The 23,460-nt window shown below is 44.2% G+C and overlaps 1 protein-coding gene and 1 pseudogene across 2 annotated transcripts; one reads left to right on the top strand and one right to left on the bottom strand.

Annotated features, from left to right (window-relative positions):
- Positions 1-6,598: 6,598 nt before the first annotated feature.
- LOC101596818 lies at positions 6,599-8,565 on the bottom strand (annotated as a pseudogene).
- A 2,348-nt stretch (positions 8,566-10,913) lies between these two features.
- Nifk (nucleolar protein interacting with the FHA domain of MKI67) lies at positions 10,914-22,758 on the top strand. 2 transcript variants are annotated; one of them, XM_045149743.1, is made up of 7 exons: positions 10,914-11,069; positions 12,388-12,525; positions 14,764-14,872; positions 17,042-17,253; positions 19,103-19,195; positions 20,314-20,424; positions 21,704-22,758. In XM_045149743.1, exons 1-7 carry the CDS (start codon positions 10,965-10,967, stop codon positions 21,884-21,886), a joined length of 951 nt encoding a protein of 316 aa, XP_045005678.1. In that variant the 5' UTR covers positions 10,914-10,964; the 3' UTR covers positions 21,887-22,758. The 2 variants fall into 2 exon arrangements, with proteins under 2 accessions (XP_045005678.1, XP_045005679.1); XM_045149744.1 differs by lacking the exon at positions 19,103-19,195.
- The last annotated feature ends 702 nt before the right edge of the window (positions 22,759-23,460 follow it).

Raw genomic sequence — 23,460 nt, 5'->3', positions numbered from 1 at the left:
TGGAAAGTTTCTCTTTTGCTCAGTTAACACCTCCTTTATGCAAGCACTGTCACGATGTCGGTAACTACCCTGAAAAGGTGTGTGTGTATAAAAGACACTCCAAATGAATTACAAAGATGCTTGTCTATGAAATGGTGATGGACTGCTGTGCTATGTGCCAAGTGCTACTCTAATTCTTTACAGTAAAGATCATGTTTAATTATCGTTCTAGTCCTGTCAAGTTATCTGGTAAGCGAAGTAACTATGGTAACAGAAATTTATTTGCCTAAATTCCCTACCTCTAGCCTCCCTAAGAATAAGATAAGTGTGGGAGACTACATTTCCCGTTATGCTTTGTCCTCTGAGAGACTCGTGGGAGGCGCAAAGCACCCTGGGACCTGTAGTTGGCAGTTAGGAAGGGGAAAACACAGTTTGTTTCCTTTTTGGACTAAAGATTCATCCTGCGGGCATGGTACTACGCAAGCGCTCTACAAGTGAGCTGTATCCCCAGCCTACTTTTTAAATTTTATTTTTGTTAATTAGTGAGAGGCAGATGGGTGTGTGTGTGTGAGAGAGAGAGAGAGGGAGAGATTGGGCATGCCAGGTCCTTCAGCCACAGCAAACAGAACTCCAGATGCATGTGCCACTTTCTACATCTGGCTTACGTGGGTCCTGGGGAATCAAACCATGGTCCTTTGGTTTTGCAGGCAAATGCCTTAACCATTAAGCCATTTCTCTAGTCCCTCTCTCCCCCACCCCCCACGACTACTTTTTTTTTAAGTATTTTATTATTTGCAAGGAAAGAGTGAGAGAATGGGCACACCATGGCCTCCAGCCACTGCAGAGAAATTCCAGATGCATGAGCCCCCTTGTACATTTGCCATTACGTGGATACTAGGGAATCAAACCTGGGTCCTCTGGCTTTGCAGGCAAGCACCTTACCTGTTAAGCCATCTCTCCAGCCCAAGGTTAAGCCTTTTCTTTTCCCCAACAATTGTTAAGTTGTACTTGGGCTACCATCCTGTTTCTCCTGTTAGTGTCTTGTCTCCCTGTGGCCACTGTTTTTTCAGGGGCTTGTGACCAGGTGCTGTTGCCACTTGAATTCAACCAACCTGTTCAGCTCCAGGGTGATTTGGATATCTTTCACAGAGGAATGCTCCAGTAGCTTCTTGGTGACATGCTTCAGCCACACAGTGACATCCTCTGGTCTTTGGCCTTCTGGCTTACAAGCATTATTTGGGAGGTGTTTCAGGTGAGACACAGGTGGCAGTACTTGAGGCTTTGAAGTTTGTGGATGGTCCACCCATATCTTACCTTCAAGATCTGCCTCCCACCCCAGCAATCTTGAATCTACATGTTCCATTCACCATGTGGCCCTTGTAGATGCTACTCCTTCTGGTCCAGAAGTCTACAGGGTGGCCTGGGGAAGGTTTTACTTGTCACATGGCACATCGCCGTTGTGGCTTGCAATGCGACATGAAGCCAAGGAACTGATGCCCCTCTGCTCCTGTGCATACCATCTCACAGTCAATTGCCACCATCTTCCCTGGCAAGTTCCTGGAAGCTCTGGAGCATGTATGCCCTAAATGAGCTAAGATGGAGTCGTCTGTGACATTTGAGAAGGTTTCTTCTGGGAGCAGGGCAGGTTGCTCATAATCCTTAGAAGGGCACTGTTGTAGTCATGTTCACACTACTGGCAGAAAACACCCAACCAAGAGCAGCTTGTGGGAAATAAAAAAGGTTTATTTTGGCTTAAAGACTTGGAGGGAAACTCCACGATGGCAGGGGAAAATGAAGGAATGAACAGAGGGTGGACATCACCTCCTCGCGAACATCAAATGGACAACAACAGCAGAGTGTGCCAAACACTGGCAAGAGGAAGCTGGCTGTAAGACCCATAAGCCCATCCCCAACAATACACTGCCTCCAGGAGGTGTTAAATCCCTAATTTCCATTAGCTGGGAACCTAGTATTCAGAACACCTAAGTTTATGGGGGACACCAGAATCAAATCACCACACTCCCTCTCTGGCCCCCATAAACTGATAACCATACAATGCATTCATCCAACTTTAAAAGTCCCAAACCAGGTGTGATAGTGCAAATTTTTAATCCCAGCATTTAGGAAGCAGAGGTAAGAGGATTGCCATGAGTTCGAGGTCACCCTAAAATCACGTAGTGAATTCCAGGTCAGCCTGGGCTAGAATGAGAACCTACCTTGAAAAACAAAAACAAAAAGTCCCCATAGTTTTTATTAATCCCAATGATGTTCAAACATCCCCATAATCCAAGGTCTTTGTTTGTTTGTTTGTTTGTCTTTGACCTGGAATTAATTCAGTAGTCTCAGGATGGCCTTGAACTCACAGCAGTCCTCCTACTTCTGCCTCCCCAAGTACTGGGATTAAAGGTATGTGCCACCATGCCCGGCTCAATCCAAGGTCTTTTAAGTGAGCCATAATACCAGAAAGAAAGAAAAAAACATAATGGCACAGAATAAAAATTCACACTGCAAAAGATGGCATTGGGCATAGCAAAGAAATATTCAACCAATGCAAGATTTAAATAGGGTAAACATCAAACTCTAGCTCCAAGTCCAACAACTCTAGTCAATGACAAGTCAAGAATTCTGATAATTCTAGCCACTGACAAGTCTCTGGAGTTCCAATTCCACCCCTCCAAATAGGCTACTCGCAGTTCCAAGAAACGTCATCCAGTGCTAGCAGCTCTCCTTGTCAGCTATCTCATAGTCCTGGCATCTCCACTGGGTCTTCACTGCAACCCACGGTTCATCCTCCATTGAGTCTCCATTCAGGTATCCAACAAACCTGCTTCACACTGTCCATAGCCATTTCCAAAAACACAAGACTGTTTTGCAAACTCAATGACCCTCTCTCCTGCATTTCTTACACTCCAGTGTAATCCAGCTTGTTGATCCAGGGGGGAATAAAGCAGACTTTGAAGAACAGGACACTCCTTCAAAAGAGTTTGCATTCTTCCTTTTGTCCCAATGTAGGTCAGAGGTCAGCAAACACACCACTGATCTCTTGTCCTAGGTCTATTCTGACCCTGCTGCTGGAGGCAGCTGCCTTCTTACAGTGGAGATGAATCTCCCAAGTGCCATCCATCCTGAGAGTTTTGCCCTGTTTTTTATCTTTTTTGCATGTGTTAATATCAGGTGTCTCTCAGTTTCTCTCCACCTTATTCTTTGAGATAGCATCTCTTCCCAAATCTAGAGCTCACCAATTCAGCCAGTCTAGTTAGCCAGCAAGCCCTTGGGATCCTCCTGTCTGCCTCCCCAGTGCTGCTGTTAGAGGCACACACCCCCACACCAGCTGGTACAGGGGTGCTGGGGATCCATCCTCAGATCTTCATGCACTGAGCCATCTCCTCACCTCCCAAGTTTCCCCTTTCTTTGAAGGATCTGAATGTGACTAAGATACCTTGTTGGGGTGTGGGTGATGGTTCTCCATTCAAAATGTTTCTCTGAGAGTTCTTGCTCATTTTGTTTAGCTTTTGCAAGTTGAGCAAGATTAATTTTAGGAAGGAAAGTAAAGCAAAAGCTCTGTGTTAGGTCATCCACATATAGGTGATTTTGGTTTGTTTGCTTGTTTATTTGTTGTTTCATTTTTGAGGTAGGGTCTTACTCTAGCCCAGGCTGGCCTCAAACTCAGGCCAATCCTTCTACCTATGCCTCCTGAGTGCTGGAATAAAGGCATGCACCACCACACCTGGCACCTATATTTTTTTAAATATTTTTATTTATTTATTTGCAAGAAAGAGAGAATGGGTGTGTCAGGGCCTCTAGTTGCTGCAAACAAACCCCAGATGCATGTGCCAGTTTGTGCATATGCCTTTTTGCAGGCAAGTGCCTTAACCACTGAGTCATCTCTCCAATGCTCCTACATTGTTTTTTGAGACAAAGTCTCATGTAACCCAGACTGGCCTTGAAGTCTGTAGCATAGGATGACCTTAAACTTCCCAATCCTTCTGCCTCCACCTGCATGCACTACCACACTCAGCAAGTATGGTAGGACACAAGGACAGACAGTGGCTGGTGGAACAGTTGGGAAAAGAGCCTGGTGGGCCACGCACTACAAGAGGAAAAGGGTGTCATTCTCTGCTGAGTCCCACAGAGCAACCCAGAGGTGTTCAGAAAGCCCAGAGACAAAAAAGGATCCTAGTACCTGCACCATTAGGCTTCCTAAGGAGTGGGCATGCAAGCCAAGCAGCCTGGGGATACTGGAAGAGGAACATGCTAGAACCAGCTCGCTCACCTAGCAGCAAAACCCCAATGACAGTCCTAAGGCTTGTTTTCATAAACATCCCCTGAGGGCATCCTTTTTCTTGTCAAGTCAGTATTATTAGTGTTTACCTCTACTGCTAAAAGTTAGAGATAAGTCTAACACTTCACACTGGTAGCTCCAGCTACTCTGGAGTCTGAGGCAGGAGGATCACAAAGTTAGGCAAGGTTGGGTGGTGTGTACCTGTAATCTTGGCACTTAGCTGAGACAAGTGGATCATAAGTTTAACCATGTAGACTAGTAGTGAGATTCTGTCAAAAAATAGAGAGAGGGGCTGGGCATGATGATGCACACCTTTAATCCTAGCACTGGGGAGGCAGAGATAGGAAAATAGCTGTGAGTTTGAGGCCACCCTGAAAATACATAGTGAATTCCAGGTCAGCCTGAGCTGGAAACCCTGCCTCGAAAAATCAAAAAGAAAAACAGAGGGATGGGCTGAAGAGATGGTTTAGTGGTTAAGGCACTTGCCTTCGAAGCCTAAGGACCCAGGTTCAATTCCCCAGTACCAATGTAAGGCAGATGCACAAGATAGCACATGTGTCTGGAGTTTGTTTGCAGTAACTAGAGGCCCTGCCCTGCCCTGCCCATTCTCTCTTTCTCTCAAATAAATAAATAAAAGAACAAATCTATTTAAAAAAACTTTTTTTATAAAAGGGGGATGGAATATTAAAAACATGTGCCAGGCAGGTGTGGTGGTGCATGCCTTTAATCCCAGCACTCAAGAGGCAGAGGTAGGATCACCATGAGTTCATGGCCACCCTGATACTACATAGTAAATTCCAGGTCAGCCTGGGCTAGAGTGAGACCCTACCTCAAAGTACTAAAATAAAATAAAATAATTAATAAAATATGTGCCAAAGACCCCTGTATCTCTATAAATCTGATTGTTCCATGTACTTCATAAAATTATAACTTTAAAATTCTTGTCTGTTGTGTCTGGCTTATTTCATATTATTTCATAATGTGTTCAGTGTTCATCCATGAGTCAAAATTTGATTTATTTTTATTTTTATTTATGTATTAGAGAGAGAGAAAGAGAGAGCGAATGGACACACTAGGACTTCCAGCCAGTGAAAGCAAACTTCAGACACATGTGCCACCATGTGTATCTGGCTTACATAGGTTCTGGGGAATCAAACCTTGGTCCTTGGGCTTTGCAGGCAAACACCTTAACCACTATGCAATCGCTCCAGCCCCAGATAGATGATTTATTGATAGATAGATAGATAGATAGATAGATAGGATCAGTAATAGTCCTATAAAAGATTTTACTGTGCTGGTCGTGTTGAGTTCTGTGCCCTTGCTGACTTTCTGTCCTTTTAACATCTATTGTTAGTTGGATGTGCAAGCTTCATACACTGAATAAAAGAGAGTAGAGAAAATCCCAGCTGTAGAGATGGCTCAGCAACTAAAGGCACTTGTTTGCCAGGCCAGCTGGCCAGGGTTCAATTATCCAGTACCCACATAATGCCAGATGCACAAGGTGGTGCATGCGTCTACAGTTTGTTTGCAGCAGCAAAAGGCCCTGGCATGCACATATTCATTCTTTCTCTCTTCTTCTCTGTCTCCCTCTCTCATAAATACATAAAATAGTTTGTTGTTTTTTTCTAAGCATGGTGCTTTACAATTTTTAATGCATTAATACAACAATGCATTAGAAAAGTACTGAGCCTCTACAAAATAGCTTTACATTTTTAAACGAATGTGTTTTTCACATACACAAGCATAGGCTTTTTAATATTTCCACAAGATAAATATCTCAATTAAACTATAAGCTCACTCTGTTGTGTGCCGCAGTGATGGTCTTAGGCCATCATTAGTGTTTACACTGACATGTCCAGTATCACCTAGTCTGAAGGGTGAACAAGTATTCAGAATGTGACTTTGTGTTACCTAGTTAACTGGAAATGGCATAATCATAATTACTTATGAAACATAGAGTGTAACTTAATCTTCAGTGGGACTTTTCTTCATGCCTCTTTTATGGCCTGGGAAACTTTAAACGTGTCAATATGATGTTGAAAGGAGACACTCCTAAGGCAGATCTTAGCAAAGGAGAAACTGACAAGTGTATATGGATGAATCATCAGTAACAGAGATACTAATGATTCACCTGGTACTGAAATCAGATTAAGTCCTAAAATATTGCTTTTTAAATATCCCTTTTATCCTGCAAGAGAAATTAAAAGACATGATTCCTTCAGAAAGCAATGACTCAATTCAGGTTCTTACATTTAAGCAACACTCAAAAAAGTGGACAGTAAGCAAATGATTCTTGTTTGCCCATCAGTATTCTTGGTACACAGCTGAGTCCAGATCTCAATTAAACAACATTTTGTTCCCAGAAGCTAAGAATGCCCTGTGGCAAATAGGACAAGTAGAATGCTCAGATAACCAGTGGTCAACGTGATATTCATGGGAACAAGGTAGTTTCCAAAGTTTGTTGCCTTTTGTATATTCTGTAATGCAAACACTACTTTTTTTTTTTTTTTTTTGGTTTTTCAAGGTAGGGCCTTACTCCAGCCCAGGCTGACCTGGAATTCACTATGGAGTCTCAGGGTGGTCTCAAACTCAGAGCAATCCTCCTACCTCTGCTTCCCGAGTGCTGGGATTAAAGGCGTGCGCCACCATGCCCGGCACAAACACTACGTTTTTAATGCATCATTTTCACCAAAACTTCTCATTGCCAGGTTGCCAATCTGTTCTTTGGTGAGTCCTCTAGGTTGGTCATCATCATCCTCATTTAAAAGGAAAAACTGAGCCAAACTAAGGAAGGGCAAAGAGTCACTTTCATCAAATGTGACTGGGGCGCTACGCCTGGCCCCTGCTGAGCCAGATGAGGAACCTCCTTCATTGCTGCCTTCAAACACCTCTGAGCTACTTTCTAAACTTTCACCACTAGAACTGGGACTAGGGCTGGAGCTGGAACCAGAGCCACTACCACCAGTGTTTCCCCTTCCATTCCGTGACTCTGCCCTTTCTGCACTTCGACTTGGGACTGATGCAGTGGGTTCTGAATCATTATCACTGTACATAAAATAGCTTAGCTCACCAAAGCCTGTCATTGTCTGCCTTAACGTAGTCAGAATGGCAACAGATATAGTCTCGCTTAGTCCAGTATTTAAGATTCTACAAATAGGGATCCTGATGGTCTAACATAGGTTCTCATGCCTGCCCGTTCAGAACATGAAAATGTACGCCTAAAACCTCCTCGTTCACTTTCATAAGTGACAGTGTTATTTGGTGTCTGAGACCTTGCCCGAGTTCTGCTGACTGTGCTCTCTCTGTGTGCTGATATTCCCCAGGACGAAGTCTTCTTACTTGAAGGTCAAGGACTATGGTTGGAGGTCTCTGCCCAATCCCGTACATTCATCACCGCCAGCTGGATTGGAAGAACCTGCTCCTTGAGAAGCATTTCTTGATCCAGAAGCTGCAAAAAGGCCTCTGCTTAGCAATTCAGGCCCAGTTATTTGTTGTCTCAAGGTCACATGGTGGCGGGTTCTAGAACTGCCCTCAGTCTCATTTACAACAGGGTGCTCAAAAGTCTGAGACAAGATGCCATGATGAGATCTTCGTGGAGTTTCACTTGTTGGATGCAGACGTGACCTGCTTCTTTCAGCCCTTGCTCAGGTTCTCCAATGGTCTGCGCTTCTGCTTCTGGCCCTCCTCTGACCTCTCGTGGGTGGTGCTTCTGACTGAGATGGTCTGGCAAATGTTCATTCAGATCCTGCATTTTCCACTTGCCTTTGGCTATTGATTTCCACATTTTTCTGCATTAGGACGTCTTATAGATGGTTTATTTTCATTCTCTGGGGTTTGGCTCCCATTATTACAGTTAACGTTTATTTCTAAACTGAATGTAAAATCACCACTGTTTGGATTAGTCCAGCTCACTGCTCTCCAAGATTGGTTTTCTCTCTGACCACTCCTTGTCGTATTTCCAGTTTATTTGACAGAGTTAAGCCAGTCTATTACAGAGTCACCATTGGACACATCATCCGAGGCATCGCCACCTCTATTTTCATCTGAGGTTTGTGGTGGGGGACCCTCTTTAATCTGCTGTAGTCTTCTCAGCAACTCTTCCTCAGTACTTTCTCCTGGAGTGCCTAATAAATTGTTATCTCTCATAAGCCTATAATCTTCTTCACTCAGGTTATTTACAAATTGATAGAAGGCTTCTTCCCGATCCAATCGGTCCATTTGACTTCTGTGCTGTGCTGCAGACTGATCACCACTTCCTTTATCATTAGAATCTGAGTTTTCCATCTTGATGAACAAGTGGAAAATTATCTGACTGTTATGTGACAGAGTATTGAAATACAATAAACAGGATTTTAGTTTTCTTCAGTTCTTTTCCCCTTCTTCAATGAACACGTCGACTTTTACCACCCAACTAAAATGGTAGTGGCCACTACACCACGGAGGCCCTGGCAGGAACGAGCCCAGGCCAGGAGGCGATGCTGAGCCTCAGCCGCAACCAGTCCCTCGTGCCATGTTGAGAGACGTGATAGCCACAGCTCTTCCATCTTCCTCTAGCTAGGCATTCACATCTCAGGATTCCCATGGCTTCACTTACTCCAACAAAAATAGTTTATAAAGAAAAAAAGAAAAAAATAGCTAGGGGTGGTAGCACATGCCTTTAAGAACTCTTGAGGCAGAGGTAGGAGGATGGCTGTGAGTTCAAGGCCAGCCTGGAACTCCAGAGTGAGTTCCAGGTCAGTCTAGGCTAGAATGAAACCCTGTCTTGAAAAGAAGAAAAAGAAAATGTCAGCTTTAGAGACTGCAGAGATAGCTTAGCGGTTAAGGCACTTGCCTGCAAAGCCTAAGGACCCAAGTTCAATTTCCCAGTTCCCACATAAACCAGATGCACAAGGTGGTGCATGCGTCTGGAGTTGGTTTGCAGTGGCTAGAGGCCCTGGCATACACATCCATTCTCTATCTACCCCCCCCCCAATAAATAAATTAAAAATTTAAAAACATAAGGTACCAAGTTAATACAATAAATCAATATGCAATGTCTGGCATAGTAAGGCAAGTCTGTAGTCCCAGTACTTGTGAGGCAGAATGTTCAGGAGTTCAAGGTCATCCTCTAATACATAGCAAGTTTAAGGCCAGCCTAGACTACCTGAGACCCTGAGCCCAGAAACGAACATATTAGTTATTTGGAAAGTGTTTGCATTTACTCTGTTTTCTAGAAAAGATTATGTAAGATTGATAGAATTCCTTATTCAAATATTTGTAGGATTTACCAATAAAATCTGGGCTTGGAGATTTGGTGGGGGGATATTATTGCATCTTCAATATTTGTTTTTGTTTTTCAAGGTAATGTCTCACTCTAACCCAGGCTGACTTGGATTTCATTATGTGGTCTCAGGGCGGCCTCCAACACACAGCAATCCTCCTACCTCTTCCTCCCAAGTGCTGGGATTAAAGGTGTGCACCACCATGCCCTGCTAAATTCAATTTTTTTTAAATAATCAGTGTTACTTAGATTATCTTTTTAACACTAGGTGAGATTGTAGTTTAGAATTATATATTTCTTTTTGTTTTTGTCTTTTGAGGTAGAGTCTCACTCTAGCCCAGGGTAAGCTAAAATTCACTGTGTAGTCTCAGGGTGGCCTCGAGCTCACGGCGATCCTCCTACCTCTGCCTCCCGAGTGCTGGGATTAAAGGCCTGCGCCACCATGCCCGGCTCAATATTTTTTAAATAATTAAAAAAAACAAACAAACTAGGGCTGGTGAGATGGCTTGGTGGCTGAGGTGCTTGCCTGAAAAGTCTAAGGGCCCAGGTTTGATTCCCCAAGACCCACATCAGCTGGACATTCATGGTGGCACATGGACCTGGAGTTCATTTGCAGTGGTTAGAGGCCCTGGCATGTCCATTATCTCTTTCTCTCTCTCTCAAATAAATAAGAATTAAAAATAAATAAAAATAATCTGGCGGTGGTAGGGCACGCCTTTAATCCCAACCCTTGGGAGGCAGAGGTAGGAGGATCACCGTGAGTTCAAGGCCACCCTGAGACTACACAGTGAATTCCAGGAGAGCCTGAGCTAGAGTGAAACCCTACCTCAAAAAAACAAAAAAAAAAAATTATTTATTATTTGAAAGGCAGAGAGAGAACAGGCACACCAGGGCCTCCAGTCACTATGAACAAACTCCAGACACATGACAGAGAGTGATGGTTTAGCAGTAAAGGTGCTTGTCTGCAGAGCTAAAGGGCAGAACTCCCCAGAACCTACATAAAGCCAAATGCAGAAAATGGTGCACACCGCTGGAGATCATTTGCAGCAGCTGGAGGGCCCTGCCACGCGCATTCTCTCTCTCTCTCTGCCTTTCTCTTTCTCTCTCTCAAATAAATAAATTATATATAAATTTGGCTTTTCAAGGCAGGGTCTCGCGTGCACCACCACACCCAGCTAAAATATATAGTTTTTTAGGCAGAGACCCTACCTTGACAACCCCCCCCCAAAAAAAAAAAGGCAGAGTAATTCTTTGGACATTCCCATTAGGACAAATGGGAAGTGTCAGAAAGAGGTAAAGAAGCTCCCAGCCAGTAGAGGGCGCGCGAGCTCGGCCCAGGTCCCGCCCTGCAGCTCGCCTCCTTTTGCCACGCCCCCTCCTGCTCCTTCTTCCGCTTCCGGGAGCGCCGCGTGAGGCGGTGGCTGGGAATCGTGGCTGTGGATCATGGCTGGGTCGGTTGGTTCGGCCCCGGCGAGGCTCGCGCTGAACCCGCGGGAAGACTCGCAGCTTCAGAAGAAGGTGGCGCAGGTCCGCCGGCGCGCAGGCAAGGTGAGCGGCCGGCGCGGTCTCGGGGAGGCGGCCGCCCAGCTCGCGGGCCTCCCGCGGTGGGCTCGGGCCTGAGTCTGGAGCCCGTCTCACGAGCTGGTCGGACGTTTTCCAGTCAGGAGGTGCACGCCGATCGAGACTCGGGGTGGGGTCTGGCCGGGTCGGCCTTCAGGGGTCACGTGTAAGACTGCGAGGTGAAGGGGATTGCATGGGAGAAGAACCACCTCGTGGAGAATGCACCTCCAAACCGCTTGGCCCCATGCTAAATAAAGCTGTGTGTTCCAGCTCTGTCCCCAACACGAGGGCGTAAGGTCTGTGTCAGCCGGGAGCTTCTGTCCTTAACGTTTGTTAGGAAAAGAAAGTGACAGAGCAGGAGTATCAACGACAGAGTTGGTATTTATTAAAGACTATTGGAAGAAGGACATCTCACGTCTCAGCAGAGTCTGGAAATGTAAATTGTCCCTCCCCCGCCCCCCCCCCCAGCATTCGGCCAGGGGGCGTTTTATTGTCCAGGGAGAGGGGGATGGGAGAAGCATTAGCAAATAGGAAGGCAGCGGGCTTTGAACTCCTTCCTCCTGAGATTGGCAGCCAGGGATCTGACTCCTCTGGCGTTTTCAAGGTAGCAGGGTGCTGTCTGCTGTCAGACTTGGTATGTCTCTTGTTCAGCAGTAGTCCGTGGAATTGACCTGCTGACTCCTTCAGAGCTAGTAGATCTCTGAGCTAGGCAATCACAGCACTTGCCAAGTTCTATTTGCTGACTAGAGCCCCTCAGTTTATATACTGTTGGTCGTCCCCCCCCCCCCAAGCATAAAGGACATTGGGAGAGTAATGTTCCTGTTGCAGAAGTTAAGGGAAGGGACGTCTCTTAGTCTGCAGTGTAGGGTTAACCAGCTTCAGGAAAATGGTGCGGATAGTCAGTGATCTCCATTCAAGGTTCATGTGTGTTCTCTGTACACAATTTTACTTCTCCATTGTCTGCTTGACAATTGTCCTTGTGGGAAGAGAAATGTCAGATCGCTAATTCATTCTTTTTCTGGGGAGGGGTTGAGGTAGGGTCTCACTCTAGCCCAGGCTGACGTGGAATTAACTACAGAGTCTCAGGGTGGCCTTGAACTCACAGAGATCCTCCTACCTCTGCCTCCCGAGTGCTGTGATTAAAGGCGTGCACCACCACGCCTGGCACTAATTCATTCTTTAATTACTGTTGTGATGAGTAGAGAGGTACAGAATGGGACTTGCACCAGCAGCACTAGAGGTTATGAAGGCTTTGCTGAAGTGTTTTGTATTTCAATGTTTTTTTTTTTGGTCTTTGTGTCCTCAGCAAAACAAGCAAGAAAACCTTACCCCTGGAGTTATCTTTGTGGGCCACCTACCTCCAGCACTTTATGAAGGCCAGATCCACGAATATTTCTCCCAGTTCGGCACTATTAAAAGATTGAGACTGTCTAGAAGCAAACGGGTAAGGTGTCTTGCAGGCATGTCTAGCCTTTGAACACAAGACAATACTGTTACCTACAAAGTTCGGTTAGTTCCTCTCCTCGGACACTTATGGCCCATGAGTGCAGGGTGGACACACCTGCCAGTTTACAGAGCATGGCCACACATTATTGCTTCTTGGGCTCCACTTGGGAAGGGGGTTAAAATTTGGAATTTGAAGCAGCCTCAAGAGGAAAACCAGTATCATTCTAAATGTTTAAAGTAATTACCTCAGATCCTTGATTAAATTGACAGTCTTGTTAAGTGAACTGAACACAGTAGATATTCTGTAGCTAGCATAAACTTCAATTTGATTTATGTGAGAGGAAGAGGTATGCCTCTGTCTTCTGGTAGTTGTCCTAAAACCACAGGGGAATTTATTTCTTGTTTTTGTTATTTGTTTTTTGGTTTTTCAAGGTAGGGTCTCGCTGTAGCCCAGGCTGACCTGATAATCACTATGTAGTCTCGGGGTGGTCTCGAACTCACAGCAATCCTCCTACCTCTGAATTTGTTTATATATATTATTGACAACTTGTATACTTACAGACAATAAACCATGGTGTTTCCCTTCCCCATTTTCCCCTTCATAACTCTGCTCTCCATAGTATCCCCTCCCTCTCACCATAGTCTCTTTAATTTGTTTTAAATATATATTTTTTAATTAATTAATTTTATTTATTTTTTAAATACATTTTTTTGTTTTTGTTTTTTTTGTTTGTTTTTGTTTTTCAAGGCAAGCTCTCACTCTAGTCCAGGCTGACCTGGAATTCACTATGTAGTCTCAGGGTGGTCTCGAACTCATGGTGATCCTCCTACCTTTGCCTCCCAAGTGCTGGGATTAAAGGCATGCGCCACCATGCCCAGCTTAATTTATTTTATTTTTTAATGACTTCCATGATTGTAAACAATATCCCATGGTACTCCCCTCCCTCCCCTCACTTTGCCCTGTGAAACTCCATTCTCCATCGTATCCCCTCCTCTTCAATCAGTCTCTCTTTTGTTTTGATGTCATGATCTTTTCAAACACGAGCTAGCAGGATTCACAGGCAGGCACCTTAACCACTAAGCCATCTCTGCAGCCCATGTGTGTGTGTGTATTTTAAACCTCCTGCCTCAGCCTCTCACATACCTGGGAGTGTGGGTATGTGTTACTGTGCCCAACCAACCTGAAGTTTTGGTTGAAACATCCTGTCTGATGTGACCTGAGTAGTGAATAAGAATTCAAGCCTAGAACTGTGGAAGCCTAATAGATTTCTTTAATACAGTGAGACATTGCTGTTGAATAAACTATAGCCAGTAATTATATATTTGTTGTACATAACCAAAATCTCAGGATTAGACAGCTGCATGTTCCACATTCAGATTGCTCTGGATATTTTGTTTTTCCTCACAACAGTTCCAGTACACATGAGTTAAAGTTGGAATTGAGGTGGGCTGGAAAGATGGCCAAGTAGTTAAAGGCACTTGCTTGCAAAGCTTGATGGCCTTGGATCTATTCCCCAGTGTCTATGTAAAACTAGATAAGCAAAGTGGCACATGTGTCTGGAGTTCATTTACTGTGGCAGGAAGTTCTGGCATACCTATACTCATTTACTGCCTTCCTGTTGCAGTCAGCTTCTCTTTGCTGGCAGAAAACACCTGGCCAAGAGCACCTTCCTGGGGGGAAAGGGTTTATTTTGACTTACAGACTCTAGGGGACACTCCAGTATGGCAGAGGAAAATGATGGCATGAGCAGAGAGTGGACACCACCTCCTTGCCAACATTAGATGGACAGCAGCAGAAGTGTATGCCAAACACTGGCAAGGGGAAGCTAGCTATAGCACCCATAAGTGTGCCCCAGCAATCCAGGGTGCTCAATTCCCAAATTGTTACCTAGCATTTAAAATCCATAAGCTTATGAGGGACACCTAATCAAACTACCACACTGTCTTTTCTCTGTCTCAAATAGATAAATATATATATTTGTTTGAGGTAGGGTCTCACTCCAGCCCAGGCTGCCCTGGAACTCACTGTGTAGTCTCAGGGTGGCCTTGAACTCATGATGATCCTCCTACCTCTGCCTCCCAAGTGCTGGGATTCCAGACTCAGCTTAAATATTTTTTAAGTTGGAATTGAAATGATAGAAAACTGGTGCAGTCCAGTGAATATTATCTGTCTCAATAGGAGTTTTGATAATGGATAAGGTTTAATTGTTCTTTTGTGGGGGGTTTTCCATTGCAGACTGGAAATAGCAGGGGCTATGCCTTTGTGGAGTTTGCATGTGAGGATGTTGCTAAGATAGTTGCAGAAACAATGAACAACTACCTTTTTGGTGAAAGACTTCTGGTGTGTAAGTACTATGACCTTCCAGCATGAGAGCTGTTATTATGTTGAGGGGGCATCGGTCAAGTTACTTTCGGGATGCATGGGAAGAGCTAACCTATCCTTAATAGATAGTGGGAAACGTGTAACTTGAAAACTGAATATTGAACATGAGTGAGTCATGGGAAAGATTGGGAGTGAAGACTGAGGTGATATCTGGCCAAGGGGATGATGGTAAATGTTAAACCAGAGGGACCTAACCATGTTCTGCAGTGAGGGAATGTAGAAAAACTAGGCTACAGATCAGAATTGGTTTTTTGTTGTTGTTGTTTTAGTTTGGTTTGATTTGGTTTTGGTTTTTTGAGGTAGGGTCTCACTCAAGCTCAGGTTTACCTGGAATTTACTCAGTAGTCTCAGGCTGGCCTCAAACTCACAGCAATCCTCTTACCTCTGCCCCCGAGTATTGGGAATAAAGGTGTGCACCACCACATCTATGCCCAGCGTTTTTTAAATCTTATTTTAATTATTTATTTGTTTTTGGGTTTTTGGAGGTCGGGTCTTGCTCTAGCCCAGGGTGACATGGAATTCACTATGTAGTCTCAAGGTGGCCTTGAACTCAAGGCGATCCTCCTATCTGTGCCTCCTAAGTGTTGGGATTAAAGGCCACCACGCCCAGCTGCAGAGAGCATGCCAGGGCCTGAGCCACTGCATTCAGACTCCAGACACAGGCGCTGTCTTGTGTGCATGTACAGCCTTGCACACTTGTACAACTGGCTTACATGGAACCTTCATCGAACATGAGTTCTTAGGCTTTGCTAGCAAATGCCTTAACTGCTAAGCTATCTCTCTAGTGCCAGAATCTTTTTACTTAATTTTTTCTTTTATTTACTTGAGAGAGGGGGGGGAGTATAAGTGTTCCATACAAACAAACTCCAGATGCATACGCCACTTCCTGCTCTGGCTTTATGTGAGTACTGAGTCGGTCTGGCTTTGCAGCAAGTGTCTTTAACAATTGAATTGTCTCTCCAGCCCCAGGTCAGGTTCTTGAAGGCCTTATAAGTTGGGTTTAGAATTTATTCTTAAGCCAATTTGCAGCCCATTAATGGAGTCTAGATGCCATAATACCAAAAGTAAGGAATTACATTTCACAATAAGTCTAAAAAAGGGCCTAAGGAGAGTTAGATCTGCAGCACCCAGGTAAAAGCTGGGTGTGGGGCTGGAGACTTGGCTTAGCGGTAAGGCACTTGCCTGAAAAGCCTAAGGACCCAGGTTCAATACCCCAGTACCCACATAAGCCATATGCACATGGTGGCCTGTCTGGACGTAATTTGCAGTAGCTGGAGGCCCTGGTGTGCCCATTCTCTTTATCTGCCTGTCCCCTTAAGCAAATAAATTTTTTTAAAAAAGCTAGGTGTCCACTATGTACTTATACTCTCAGTGCTGGAGAGGCAGAGACATGCAGGTCCCTAAGGATCACAGGCTGGTTAGTCTACCAGAATCATTGAGAATCCCTGTCTCAAGAAATAAGGTAGAGGAAGAAAGAAAAGGAAGCAAAGAAGAGAGAGAGAGAGAAATGGTGGAGAGCAATTGAGGAAAACATCTGTGGTGACCTCTGACTTCCACAGTCAGGTGTGCAGTGGCTGCATTGCCTTACAGAAGGAAAGAGCTTAAGGAGTAAACAAACCAGTGTGCAACAGACTAGAAATTCATCCCACAGAAATCATTGAGTAGAGCCCCGTACTTGCATTCACACAGAGTACCGAGAGTTCCTATTCAGATCTCACTGCCCTCAGATGGCAGGACTCAGTTTCTTGTATCCCCTAGGTGACCAATTCATATGACAGACCACCCAGTAGCATCTTTCTACCCCACTGCATTAATGTGGCACACTCTCATTGGAAGTTCTGGGTTCGTTTCACATTGAAAGATTTTGCTAGGGGGAATGGGCTGAACAGGATTCTGATAGGTGTTGCTTGCATGTTCCAGGTCAGTGCTGTGCTGTGCCAGACTTGTGGGGAGTCGCAGAAAGTGTTTGGGACTCTACAGAGTTCTGGAACTTATGCTTAAAAGCACTAACCAATCTCACTGGGGTAGAATGGTTATGATGTGAGAAATGAGCCCGAGGAAATTCCGAAGTTAAAACTACAATTCTTTCATACTTCTTGTTTTGTGTTTATTTTAACTTAAAAAAATATAGGTCAATATATACCGCCAGAAAAAGTACATGTGGAACTTTTTAAGGAATGGAATGTTCCATTTCGTCAGCCCTCATTTCCAGCAGTGAAGCGCTACAATCAGGATCGGAAATTGGCACAAAAGCTACGGATGGAGCAACGTTTTAAAAAGAAAGAAAAATTACTCAGGAAGAGGCTAGCTGAGAAAGGAATTGATTACAGTTTTCCTCCTTTGGTAAATGTTCCTATGTGATGTTTTCTTGGTGGCTTTTCTTAGGGTGGGCTTCAAGCCTCCCTAGTTAAACTACGTATCTGTATAATGATGGTGCCTATAGCTCAGTGCTTACCACATGCTAGGTTGGGGGTGTGGTGTTTGGGTGTTGGGCTATATAATTCATTCTAGGGCCTCACTTGAATGAGTAGGTAAAGTGCTGTATTACTGGTGAGCTACACATAAGGTTTGACGACATTTTTTAAAAACATTTTTTTATTTTCATTTATTTATTTGAGACAGGGAGAGAATGAGAATGGGCACCCCTGGGCCTCTAGCTATTGCAAACAAACTCCAGATGCAAGTGCCACCATTTTCATCTGGCTTACATGGGACCTGGAGAATTGAACTTGGGTCCTTAGGCTTCACAGGCATGTGCCTTAACCACTAAGCCATCTCTCTAGCTCTTGACTACATTTTTGAAATAATGCATGTGGAGTATGTGTATGTGTGTTGCTGAGAATGGAACCAAAAGCATCACCTTGTTAGGCGATCACTACTACTGAACTATATCTTTGCCTCCCCATCTTTTTGTTTTTCGAGGTAGAGTCTCACTCTAGCCCAGGCTGATCTGGAATTCACTCTGTATTCTCAAAGTGGCCTTGAAATCATGGCAATCCTCCTACCTCTGCCTGCCAAGTGCTGGGATTAAAGGCATGTACCATCATGCCAAGCTATATACATTTTTTAACTTATCTATTTTGATAGTGAGAGTGAAAAAGAGGCAAATAGAGAATGGATGCAGCAGGCTCTCTAGCCACTGCAAACAAACTCCACAGACACATGTACCACTGGCTTATGTGGGTGCTGGGGAGTCAAACTTGGGTCCTTGTGCATCGCAAGCAATTGCCTTAATCTCTACATAACCTCTCTAGCCTATCTCTTTTGTTTTGTGTTTTTGTTTTTCAAGGTATGTCTTGCAATAGCCCAGGCTGACCTGGAATTCACTATGCAGTCTCAGGGTGGCCTCGAACTCATGGTGATCCTTCTACCTCTGCCTCCCTCCCGAGTGCTAGAATTAAATAAAGGTGTATAAATAAATAAATGAATGAATGAATGAACAAATAAAGGTGTGCACCACTACACCTGGCTTCCAACCCATCTTTTTTTTGAGAGAAAATACGGGCACATTGGGGCCTCTTGGTCCTGTGCCAAACTTTCGGTGCCTATACCACTTTGTGCATCTGGCTTTACATGGGTACTGGGGAATCAAATTCAGGCTTTGCAAGCAAGTGCCTTTAACTGCTTAGCCATCTCTCCAGTCCTGTTTTTTTTCGGGGGGGTTGGTTGGGGCTTTTTTTTTTTTTTGATGATGACTTTGTTTATTGGTTTTTTTTTTTTAATTTTATTTATTATTTATTTATTTATTTATTTGAGAGCGACACAGAGAGAAAGACAGATAGAGGGAGAGAGAGAATGGGCACGCCAGGGCTTCCAGCCTCTGCAAACGAACTCCAGACGCATGCGCCCCCTTGTGCATCTGGCTAACGTGGGACCTGGGGAACCGAGCCTCGAACCAGGGTCCTTAGGCTTCACAGGCAAGCTCTTAACCGCTAAGCCATCTCTCCAGCCCTGTTTATTGGTTTTTTGTTTGTGCCTCACTCTAGCCCAGGCTGACCTGGAACTCTGTACTCCCAGGCTGCCCTCAAACTAACAGCCATTTTCCTATCTCTGCCTCCCAAGTGTTGGGATTAAACGCCTGGCAAACCATGCCTAGTGAACAGGGAAGTTTTTAAAAGTTGACATACAATTGTGCTATATGGTTATGGCTGATAAATAGGCAAATTTTTAAAGTCTTAACATTTATTTCCAGGTTTTACCTAATCCAAAAATAGTTTCAGGCCCATCCAAGAAAAAGAAGAAAAGAGTCTCAGAAGCCCAGCCTGAGCAGTCTGTGGATGGCCAGGTGAGGCGGCCTTGGTATTCTAGGTGCTAGTTACAGAAACCATTGGAAGTCTCAGTAATCCTTCCTCTGCCTCCCAAGTGCTGGGATTAGAGGCATGCGCCACTATGCCCAGGCTTGATCAAATCTAAAAATGTTTTGGTCTTCCATACCTGACAGCTTATTTCCAAAACATTATTTAGTTTAAGAAATGGCTTCAATTCCCAAGTTTTTTAGATCCTACTCAGAAACTAGAAATTTAGATTACTCTCCTTTTTGGCCAGCTTCCATTGTTGGTAATCCTCTGCCAGTGTGGTCCCATTCTCTGGTCTCTATTCCCATTTCAGACAGGTTACAGGCATATATGGCCACATCCAACTGTTTATGTAGATCTGGAGGACTCAGGCCGTCATACTTGGACAGGAAGCACACTTAACTGCTGAGCCATCTCTAGCACCACAGTCCCCCCCCCCAGGTGGTGTCACAGTGTATACACTAGGCTGACCCGGGACTCTCACTGTAGTCCCAGGCTGGGCTCAGACTCACAGTGATCGTCCTACCTTGCTTTCCTGAGTGCTGGGATTAATGGCATGAGCCACCATGGGCAGCCCAAAGTCTTTTTTCTTTTAGCCCAGACTGACCTGTAATTCACTGTGTACTCTCAGGATGGCATCAAGCTCACAGTGATCCTCAGCTTCTGGAGTGCTGGGATTAAAGGTGTACACCACCATCCCTGGCCCAAAGGTCTTTTTTGAGACCTGCTCTTGGTATGTAATCTAGGCTGGCCACAAACTCCCAATTCTGCCTTTTCCCTGGAAATACATGAACAGTTTTGGTAGTTAGACTGTAAAGCTTACAGAAAACATACAACACTTGGATATGAATGATGACTATGCAAATAGTGGGGAGATGGCTCAGCCTCTAAAGACATGTGCTTATAAAAAGCCTACTGACCTGAGTTCATTCTTTAGTACTCATAAAGGCAGACACAAAGTGGCACACGTCTATAATCCCAATGTGCCTATGGTAATGGGAGGTGGAGCCAGGAGAATCTCAGAGTTGCCACAAAAGAGGCCCTGTATTGGAAGGTGGAAGGAGAGAAGTACCCAAGGTTCTTAAGTCAAGTTGTAATGTATTTCCAGGTTTTGCCTGATACCAAAAAACAACAGACTTTGGGAATAGCTAAGAAACAGAAGAAGAAAGCAGTTTCAAAAGGCACTCCTAACACTCCCGAGAAGTCTGTGGATAGCCAGGTGGGTTGTCCTTGTATCCTGGTGTCTGTTATTACAGAAAAGAATTTGAAGAAGAAAAAGCAGTTTCTGTTACTCGATTCTTTTCAGTTGGAGGGGAGGGCATATTTTAAGTTTTTTTGGGTTTGGTTTTTCGAGATAGGGTCTCCCTAGTCCAGGCTGACCTCAAATTCACTATGTAGTCTCAGGGTGGCCTCAAAACCACAGTGATCCACCAACCTCTGAGATTAAAGGCATGTGCCACCATGCCCTTCTTTGTTTTGTTTTGTTTGCTTATTTTTATTGGTCCGGATTTCATTTATTTTTGAGCAGAGAGAGCCATGGCCTCCAGCACTACAAATGAATGCCAGGCACATATACCACTTTGTGCAACTGGCCTTATGTGGCTGCTGGGGAATGGAACTCAGGCTATAAGGCTTTGTAAACAAGTGCCTTTAACCACTGTGCCATCTCTCCAGATTAGTTTTGCTTTGGGGCTTTGGGGGAGTTTTTGTTGTTGCTTTTTTAATGAGAGAGAATTGACACGCCAGGGCCTCTAGCCACTGCATTAGAACTCCAGACGCATTGGCACCTTGTGTGCATGTGTGACCTTGTGCACATGGATCACCCTGTGCATCTGGCTTATATAGGTTCTGGGGAATTGAACCTGGGTCCTTAGGCTTCTCATAGGCCTTCACAGCTAAGTATCTCTCCAGCCCCAGTTTTGGGTTTTTGAGACAATATCTCATATAACCCTGACCAGCCTCCATTATGTAGTCAAGGCTGACCTAACTCCTCTTCTGACTCCACTCCCAAGTAAGTGCTGGAATTACAGGCATGTACCACCACACATGGCTAAGTGTCAGGTTTAATCTCCTGACATTTTTGGTAGATCCTTCCTTAACTGGAGATTTAGCAATTGTGTATTTTAAGACCTTTCTAATTAAATATCCAGTTAGTTACCTTCTATACTAAATTTGAATTTTCTTTTGACACAAGGATCCCAATTATCCCATGTTAATCTTGAATTCCTTATGTACCCAAGAGTGACCTTGAACTTCTCATCCTCCTACTGTTACCTCCTTAGTGCTGGGATTATAGTATTTGCTACCACCCCTGGTTATTCATACTAAATTTGATAATTCCCTAAACCCCTAAGTATGCAGTTGTGTCACCAGAAGATGAGAAGAGGCCTAAGATAACATGCCCAGTCTAGAGAGAGCTGAAAGGACGAAATGATTTTGGGCAGTGTCATTCCTGATATCCCATACTGATATATAATAAAGCCACTTGTTGATTTCAGGGGCCCACACCAGTTTGTACGCCAACGTTTTTGGAGAAACGAAAATCAGAAGTGACTGGCATGAATGATGACAAAGATAACGAAATCGTTTTCAAACAGCCTGTTTCCAGTGAAGTACAGAAGACTCCAGTGCCTGCATGCTCAGGGAAAAAAAGGCGAAGGAAAAGAAAAGGCAGCCAGTGACTCTGAAGAGACATCTTATATGTAGCATATTTTGGGGGGAAAAAATGTGATAATTTTATAAGGCTGTCCATATTTTACTAGGTACAGTAAAATCCAAATGTTAAGACTTTTAATGTGTATTCATGCCATTAAGAAAAGCCATCAGTAATTGTGGCTGGTTGCCCTTGTTAAAATACAGGGGTGCAATGATGGGCTTTGTGTGAGCTCATAGCTTCCTTTTGTTTTACCTGCCATTTGTCACCACCAGTCCTGGTGGAACCCAAAGGGTATTTTCTTCTTAAATTTTTTACTGACTTTCTTGAGAGAGAAAGAGACAGATACAGAACAAGAGATTGGGTGTGCCAGGGCCTTCAACCACTGCAAATTAAGCCCAAATGTTTGTGCCCCCATGTGCATCTGGTTTATGTGGATGCTGGGGAGTTGAACTTGGGGCCTTTGGCTTTGCAGGTAAGCGCCTTAACTGCTCAGCCATCTCTCCAGCCCCCAAAGGATATTTTAGGCTTCATCAGGTGGCTGAAACTAGAAGCTGAATTCTGTGGAGAGGAGCAGTTCAAGTGCTGATACAGTCTGCGTATGTGTTTACATGCTGGCACAGTAGACATGACTTGTTTTCTCCAGTAATAGGCATTTAGGGTGGGCTAGGATCAATTGATAGCTGCCATTTTGGAGCCATATCAGCAGTATGGCAGTGTACTTAAGATCCAAACAGTGGCCAACAAATACACTTCTTTATTATTGCTATTATTGTTGTTGTTGTTGACAATAAACCATGATAATTCCCTCTCCCAATACACTTCTCCAATTTATCTGTATATAAGTAGCACCTTGGTGCTGTGAGGAAAAAATAAAAGATTTCTGTTCACTGGTTTTAAGCTTCTGGTGCCCTTGAAAAGTTCTTTTGTATTGTAGTCTAGACTCATTAGCATTGCCATGGATCATCTTTTGTATCCAACTTTCAACTGCTGTGTTGTAATGTAGTAAGATGCCACCTAGCATCCTGATGGAAAATGTACAGCACTTTTATTTTTTGTGTTTGGTTTTTGTTGTTGTTGTTTGTTTGTTTGCTTGTTTTTCAAAGTAGGGTCTCACTCTAGCCCAAGCTTACCTGGAATTCACTATGTAGTCTCAGGGTGGCCTTGAATTCATGGCAATTCTTCCTACCTCTGCCTCCCAAGTGCTGGGATTAAAGGCATGAGCCACCATGCCTGGCCCCTCTTAATCAACATGTATACATACCTTCCAAAAGAAAAATTAGCTGTGCATGGTGGCACATATGTTTAATAGAGGCAGAGGTAGGAGGATCACTGTGTGAGACCAACCTGGGCTAGAATAAGACCATACCTCAAGAAAAGAAAAAAAGGGCTGGAGAGATGGCTTAGTGGTTGGTGTGTGCCTGTGAAGCGTAAGGACTTGGGTTCGATTCCCTGATACACACATAAACCAGACACACAAGGTAGCACATGCGTCTGCAGTTCATTTGCTGTGGCTAGAGGCCCTAGCTCATTCATCAGCCTCTTTCTGTCTCTCAAATTAATTATTTTAAAAAGAAAAGAAAAATATTAAGTGAGGTGAGG

This window comes from Jaculus jaculus, chromosome 5 (assembly GCF_020740685.1).
Source record: "Jaculus jaculus isolate mJacJac1 chromosome 5, mJacJac1.mat.Y.cur, whole genome shotgun sequence".
In the NCBI taxonomy this organism is placed as follows: Eukaryota; Metazoa; Chordata; class Mammalia; order Rodentia; family Dipodidae; genus Jaculus; species Jaculus jaculus.
This window is presented reverse-complemented; position numbering and strand designations above follow the sequence as displayed.